This window comes from Sinohyriopsis cumingii, unplaced genomic scaffold (genome assembly GCF_028554795.1).
Source record: "Sinohyriopsis cumingii isolate HCF-2022 unplaced genomic scaffold, ASM2855479v2 utg001727l, whole genome shotgun sequence".
Lineage (NCBI taxonomy): Eukaryota > Metazoa > Mollusca > Bivalvia > Unionida > Unionidae > Sinohyriopsis > Sinohyriopsis cumingii.
The window spans coordinates 209606-218061 of record NW_028316040.1 but is presented as its reverse complement, the minus strand read 5'-3'; the positions used below and the strand labels follow the sequence as shown (position 1 = coordinate 218061).

Below are 8456 nucleotides of genomic sequence, written 5' to 3'. Positions count from 1 at the left end.
ATTAGTCTGTGGTAAAAAAAAAAGCTTTATGTATAAATCTTTCCTTTTCTTTATGGGGGGAAGTGTTATGTATATTTAATTATATCTGATCTAATATATATTTCAATTTAATTGTTTGTCAGTTATGAACTTTTTTATTTTTCATTACATGCTATTGTAATGTAAATTTATTCACTAGAAATTATATCTTTTTCAGAAAATAGCATGACCTCGATTCAAAATTAGTAGCAACCATGTAAATAAGTTCTTTTTTTATTTTAAAATGATTGGTTGTTGTCGAGGTCATGATGGGACTACTGATTTAAGATGTAAACAATTTTTTATTTTTTTTATTTCTTAGAATAAAATGATTGGTTTTCGTCAGGGCCACATTAGGTGTGTGTGACCTTTAACAAGTTAATAATTTCGACGAGGTTCTGAAACATGATCACGTGACCCCCCTTTTGCATTTTAGAATATGATATAACCTTTGTTTTAGAAAGATATTCTCAGTAGTTGGGCTTTTTATTTACACTGGAAGGTGTATGTTGTGCTGTTTGGAATTATTTCAAATTACTTGGATTCAAAAGGATTCTTTTTTTTCCCTCCTGGAAAATATGTGTGCTCATGTGAAATTGTTGAACAAGGACAGCTTTTATAAACATTTATTCAGATTTCCAAAACTGGAGTTATATTTCTTCTTTCTACAAGGAAATGTAGACTTCAACACTACAGATTACGGCATACGTCATCGTCTTCCATCTTGGATTTTTTGTCGCGAATCGAACTTGAAATCATTAGAACGTTTTGTTATTAGGACTTCAAGAATTTTATTCGTGGATTATTCTTGGATTACATTCTTAAAACCGTAATTTCATATTTTTTCATTTTTACAGAATTTTCCAGGGAAATAAATTATTATATTTTTCAAAGCTTGTTGATTTCACTCTTTCTTGTGTTACTGTTTATTCGAGCCTAAACACGTAACATAAGAATATATTTATCAGCAATGTACAAAATATTGTCTACCTATTTGTTTTTGACACACCAGGAAAAGAAGAGTAGCACAAAGAAGAGAGTCCTGTAACTGAAGAAATGAAAGTTCTAGATTTGAAAATATAATAATGTTTTTTTAAATACCAATAAACAAAATCCATGTTGCATATGTACTTACCAGAAAGTATTTGATTTCACTTCACATGCCAAGACTGTGACAGCTGGCAAATTCCAATGAATGTCTTTATCCAATAATTTTGTCTGAGCACTTTTGTATTTCCAGAGAAAATAATCACTTGAATTCAGTAATTGGAAGAAAATAAAATTCAGCCCAAACTGGTCACAACATAATACAACTTAAAGTGCCAGATGTTAAAGCATGACTGGTTAAATCATCACAGTCACAAGATAATACAAATCTCTGCTTGACCTCAGGTCACATTAGCATTTTCTAAAAACAACCATTACCTAATGGAAAATAACCTTCTGGAATAATCTAATAAGCCTTGTTTACTTACAACACAATAGCCTATAAAATTCACATAGGAATCTCCAAAAATCTCTGATGTGATCAGCATATTTACCACTTCTTGTTTACCTGAATAATTTGGTTAATAAGCTCATACACATAGAGAATAATGAAGCTATTATTAGCTGTTTACATAAATGAAATAAAACTTTTTTTTAAAAAGAAGCAGGTCAAGCAGAAATGAACTCAGTTTTGGACAATGTCAAGTCCAGTAAACAATGTTACGATACAATAGCATATCACAAAATATTTTATTTTTAAAAACTAACAGACAAACAATTAAATTAAATACACATAACAAGTAGAAGACTACATAATCTTGTCACTGATGGGAAAATTCATTTGTGCTTTAAATTCTTGCACAATCAAGTAGTATATGTTGTTTCCATGTTTCCAGTATTATTTCAGGTTGGAATCTATTTTCTTCAAATTATTGAATTCAAGTGATTATTTTCTCTGGAAACACAAAAGTGCTCTGATAAAATTCTTGAACAGAGACATTCACTGAATTTATAGTGAATTCAAACCTGGAATTATATTACTGTGATTCAACAAAAGACTGTTAGCACATCAACACTTTATGCGCTATGACAGATACATCATCACCTCCAGTTTTGGATTTAATTTGGACTTCTACTGAATTTTATTCAGGACTTTAAATTATTAGGAACTGAGTCTGTAATTCTATGATTATTTGGGATTTATTTTGTAATACCATAAGTTCCTTTTAATTACATTTTTATTTTGTATTCTAGGGAAATAAATTATTTGTTGAATTTTACAAAGCTTGTTGCTTTTCCATCTTTTCTGTTATTTATTTTGAGAGTATAGACTAGTAACACAATCCTTAAGAGTACTCTAAAGAGAAGATCAATTAATTTTCGTATATAATGGAAGTTTCAGATCTTGAGACATCTGTAAGCTGTGGTTTACCCTTCATTAAGTTACAAGTATATACAGGAAACATTGAATACAAACACAAAGAAGACTTAATGACTTTATTGTTGATCGTTAAACAATAATTAAATTAAAAATTATCTGCTTTTTCATGAGTTAATGTCTTTTTAAAAAAAGCAGGATGGAATATTTTTTGGCATGAAGAATACAACCTATCATGCCAAATTATAAAATCAAGGTCTTGTTTAAGGTAGTTCATAGTCATGTGATCAAAGAAAGTATAACCAGAAATATAGAAAATTAGTAGCAAGGTGTGAAAGAAATTGAAAAATTTCAATTGTTCAATAACTCTGCGTATGCGAGAGATTTTAAAGAGTGATGGGAAGGATGGAAGACATCACTCATCTCAGGAAGTAAGCCCTCCTAGCCAGGAGGATCACATGTAGGGCAAATGTGTGGTCAATAGTGTGTGGGTCATAAACAATCAATCAAATCCCATAAATCCAGATATTTTTTGTACCCTACCCAATTCTGTATGGATACAAGTGAAATCCAAATTAACAAATCACATTTTTGAAAAATATTTAGAACTATGCATTTAGACATACCAGTTTGGATACTGAAACATTTGGCCACTCTCCAGTCTTGATAAATCTGGTTTCACATAACGTTTCAAAGAGGATCTTCAGCGAATTTGAAAATTGTCAATAAATATACAATATTTCTTATGCCTGGAACATTTATAAAAGATCTGATTTATAATATAGACAAATGTTTTGCTCCATAAAGTCCCAAGAGTTTCAATGGCAGACAGTACTGTAGTGCTTGAATAACAATTATATTTCCCACACATTACAATTGCATCCTGTGTCTCCTATTAAAATGGTATTCATGTATTCAAATTATAAATCATTTTATGAAATTTATGCCATATCAGCAATGGCAAAAGATAAATGCTTCCAGAATACATGTATGTTGATGTACATTTTCCTTAACTCTGTATGATTTCAGTGCCGCCATTTTGTCAATTCCATGATAATATTCTACAGAAATGTCTCCGTCTTCACTTTCAGATTGTTTCAGCAGGGTTTTAGCACAAAAGAAGAAAAAACCATTTATCTCTGCATTCATTATTAGAATGGATTCAATTTTGTTATTTCATTTTTATTAATTAAACTGTCTATAAGTGTATTTCCATTCATAAGTTTTGTAGCTGCTATCACATAATCTGTGCCTCCTGAAATTGAATAAAAAGCAAACAATAGAGTTATTATAGCAACAAAAGATAATCAGATAAGAAAGCTAAATAGTCTCATAATTTCAAAAGATATAGGGAATATGGCTTTTAACTTATTTGCCAATGTCTAAGACCCTCCTAAATCCAAAGGGTGTAGACCCGGATCTACATGACATAATGAACCAGCAGAGCCGAATTTGTGCTGCTTGCCTGAAATCGCAACAGTGAATACCTAATACTGCCAATGCATGGTGACAACTCATCTAGTCTATGATATTTGCCGACAGATTTGAGTTTTATAGGAATATATATGTTATGCCCAATTCTATGAACATGTAGCTAACAAATATGCAAATGTGTTAGGAACCATGCAGATCTGATAATCTGAGGAAGATTGAAAATGAAAATAGGTGTTTCCGTTTAAATTGCCTTTCCAAGAGGAAGTCGTTTGGACTGGATGACAACATACAAAACTGGTATGAAGGGACATGCAAGTGTCATATAAATATAAAAATTAGGTCACAGTAATCTAATTTTGTCATGATTCTGTTTCTTAAGAAGCATCCAGATATGAATCTGAAGGTGAAATATGGTCCATGATTTTGAGGGTGTAGTGAACATCTAGCTGAAAAAGTCACTGAAACATGAAAACTGGCTCATATGACCTAGTCTGATGAATTAACATTAACACATATCCACATACATGTACCAATTTCGTTTGTGTAAATGAAACAGGATCTAAGATATTGAGGTTGTAATGAATTGAAAGCTGAAAATAGTAAAGCATACAAAATGAATCATACTGACCTAGTTTGGTATGACAAGTTAATTTTGTTGTGATGTATCAACATACAAATTTTCATGGGTGTAGGTGAAATAGGGTCAAATATTTTGTAGTGTAACAAGTGGGTGGCTGAAATAACAATCACAATCACCTAGTTTAATTATGCTTAAAATACTCTCACTGAATTGTATCCACATAGCAAATTTCAAGAGTGTGGGTGAAATAGGTCCAAGATATTAAGGGTGCAATGAACAACTGAAAATACAAAAATAACTCAAAAATGAACATTAGGTCACACTAACCTCATTTTGGTATGGCTGAGTTACTTTCCATCAGATGCATCTACATACAAAATTTTCATGTTTGGAACTTGCAAGTTAAATGCATTTTGCAGGCATAGCAACAAATAGCCAAGAAAAGTCACTAAAGCATCAAAACTGTGTCACACTTACTGACTTTTGGTATGGTTGAGTTATTCTCCTTGGCATGCATCCACACAAATGTTTGTGTGTGTGATTTGGATTTTTAATGTAGCTTTAACAATTTTTCAGTCATATTGCTATGATGTCTGCAGTGTGACAGTTTATAGTAATGTCTAGCACTGGGGCATCATGCTGCAGACATGTAGCATGATGTCCACCCAGCCACATTATCCTGACACCAGGCTGACCAGTCCTAACACTAACCTCTTAATGCTGAGCACCAAGCGAGGAAGCTGTTAGTACCATTTTTGTAAGTCTTTGGTATGACACGGCCGGGGATCGAACCCACAACCTCCCACGTCCGAGGCGGACGCTCTAACCACTAGACCACCAAAGCAGTTCCACACAAATGTTCATAAGTATAGATGAAATAGGGTCCAAGATATAAGGAGTGTAACAAATGGACAGATGAAAATATTAAAGTAATATAAGCACAAACATAGGTCAAAGTGTCCAGCTTTTGGTATGGTCAAGTTATCTCCTTAAAATGCATTCACCTATTTTCAACACTGTAGGTACAACAGGCTGTGAGATACTGATAGTGTAACAAATGGAAAGCTGAAAATAATAGTGTCACTCAAGCATTAAAATTGGGTCACATCAATCTAGTTTTGGTATTCTGGACATGTATCTAGATACCAATCTTCATGAGGTTGGTTGACAGGACTTAACAAAAGATTAGCTGACAATATGAAAGTCGAACATGCATGAAAATTAGGTTGCAGTGACTGAGTTTTGGTGTCACTGATTTACTCTTCCTAACATGCTTCCACATACCAATTAAAAAATTAACAATGGAATGAACAAATGGGAATGCTACAGTGTATGTCATCTCCAAATGTCATTGGAGAGAATAACCAAGTGTTTGAGGTGATAGATATTCCAATTTAAAAATAGCTGATCATAAATCTACTGGGAATAACATTAAAATCTTTTGAGAAAAAAAAAAAGAACCTTTAAATTAGGCTATGAGAACTTGTTGTAAAAGGACACCTATAATCATTACTATTATTATGATTATTATTCATAACTCTTAACCATAATTTCTATATTCCAATGAATCTAAAACTTCGCATAATGATTTTAACCCGATACATTTTAAACAAAGAGATGGAAGTTACACATAGATAATATGTTCTTGAAACAAAACTACTGCTCTAAGCATCTATAAATGGAATGGGGTAAAAACTGTTACACCTAGATTAATAATGTCAGAAAATAACTTGAAATATGGATTTGGTGATTTGGTTGAGACACCATGTTTTGGTCAAAAATGAGTATATACAGACATTTTTGGACATGAATGGCATGGAATGTAAGCATTTAATATAGCCTGTATGGTGCTGATTAAATGGTATTACCATCAGAAGATAAACCTTTCCAAATAAATGCAGTACAAAAAGACAAAAGCTAAATGCTAAATATATTAAAATTATATAATAGATCTAAAAAAATTAATGCAAAGTATATAAAAACCCTGAAAATATTGTGAAAAATCAATAATGGAAACTACATTCCCTGAAAAGTCAATGACCTTTTACTGGTAATGCATGATCAATTAACTGAGTTCACATAAAAAACTTCTGTCTTTCAGGGAGGATGTCAATACACTCAACAAGTTAGTTTCATGCTAGAATGAAATGGCCAGGTGCATGTTATTTGCAGAAAAATGTTTTTTACTGGTGCGTAAAAGAGAACTTTATACATGAAACATACCTGGACGCTAAAGGCAATATATACTTCTAGAGTATGACAACTTTGATACCAGAAAGTTTACTGCTACAAAGAACACAAGAAGATATAAGCATATTTGTTATAGTAAGAATATGTTTAAAAAAATTACATTTTGAAAAAGTATCATTCTTTTAACACAATATATATATATACAGAAAACTGTATACAGATTTATTTACATCCCCCTTTTTAACTGAGTAAGTTTTCTATTGCACAACTAAGAAACCTGTTGTTCAGTAAATATATATGATCAATATTTTGTTAACATGCATTCATTTTAAATACCTAAATGACAGATTTTTAAATATATTTGTTAATATTGGGAATGTGCACATATAAGTCAATGTATATGCACTGCAACTTGAATTGCAATGTACATGAACCAGTGACTTGAAATTGTTTATTGGGAGTGTACACCTATATTTCAATGTAAATGAACCAGTGACTTGACAATGTTTATTGGTTATGTACATTTATATTTAGATGTACATACAACTGTTGAAACTGTTTATTAGGTATGTACACATATTGCAATGTATATGCACCATTGACTTTAAACTGTTTTTTTTAGGTATGAACACATACATTTCAAGTAAAAGTTCACATTTCACATTTTAAATGATCAAAAATCCAAATGTAAAGATGAAAGATTGCAAAAATAAAACCCTAGGTTGAAAATGGGGCTAAGACGGGGGTGGGGGTGGGAAAACTATGGTCCATGGACAGGAATTGGCCTTTAACATCATAAGGTGTTTAAAAATCACTTATCTGATCCATGCCCTGGAGGAAGCTGCCCATTCCTGGGCTATGAATACTTCAGTCTGACTTTCTTTCCTGCATAATAATGTTAATGATAACTACTGGGAATTAGTGAAAGCAGAGACGATCCTGTAATCACTGATTAAATAAGTTATTTTTTCCTCTGAAATTTCACAAGATAATATACAATAAAACCGTAAGAAATGATCATTGTTGTTGTTGTTGTTGTTGTAGGGTTTAACGTCATTTTTCAGCACACGATAGGCTATACATGGCGGCAAGAAATGATCACTTATGTTTCCTAATTCAACATCTGTATTTTCAATATCTCTAACTCTGAAAAAGGACTTTCTCAGTTTTTATACCCAGTCAAAGTTTATACTTTCATTTATCTATGAATTTTTTCAATACATCAATAAGCATAAGTTAGTTAATAAACTTCTCTCTGGACCTAGGATTATCAGGCTTTCAAATCAATGACCCATAATAATAAATGATGATGACAATACCATCTTCATTATAAATTCTGTTTATTTTTGTTTCTGAATGCCTGAATATTGTGAGCAAGCACAGACTTTCTATCCTCATGTGTGGAGGTATCTCATTACAATACTGATGGAGAAAAATGTTTAGATTAGCAGGAACTCTATATTAATCTGATTGACGAAGTAATGATAGCAGTATATGATGCAGAATGACCAAAATAACTTTGTCATAGGATGTATGTGCGTTAAATTTAAGTGATTTTTTAAAACAATATTCCATCTGTTTTATTCCACTTCAAAGATAGCTAAATTCTATTTCACCTTTTGAGCCAAGGTCCAAAGTATCATGAAGATCAAACTATGTGGACTTTCACCCTTAAACAATATTCATTTCCAATGAGGTGAACAGTTATCACAGGCCTAACATAATAACCCCAATGAGCTGAACAGTTATCACAGGCCCAACATAATAACCCCAATGAGATGAACAGTTATCACAGGCCTAACATAATAACCCTAATAAGATGAACAGTTAGCACAGACCTAACATAATAACCCCAATAATATGAACAGT

General features: G+C 31.9%; 1 protein-coding gene across 3 annotated transcripts in view; it reads right to left on the bottom strand.

Annotated features, from left to right (window-relative positions):
- Nucleotides 1–2488: 2488 nt before the first annotated feature.
- Nucleotides 2489–8456, bottom strand: part of LOC149771685 (vacuolar protein sorting-associated protein 33A-like) — a 102904-nt gene continuing 96936 nt past the window's right edge. For all 3 annotated transcript variants that reach the window (XM_089948233.1, XM_089948232.1, XM_089948234.1), the window contains one exon: nt 2489–3638. In XM_089948233.1, the coding sequence (XP_089804359.1) occupies nt 3637–3638 (2 nt within the window). In that variant the 3' untranslated portion in view covers nt 2489–3636. The remainder of the gene's footprint in view (nt 3639–8456) is intronic.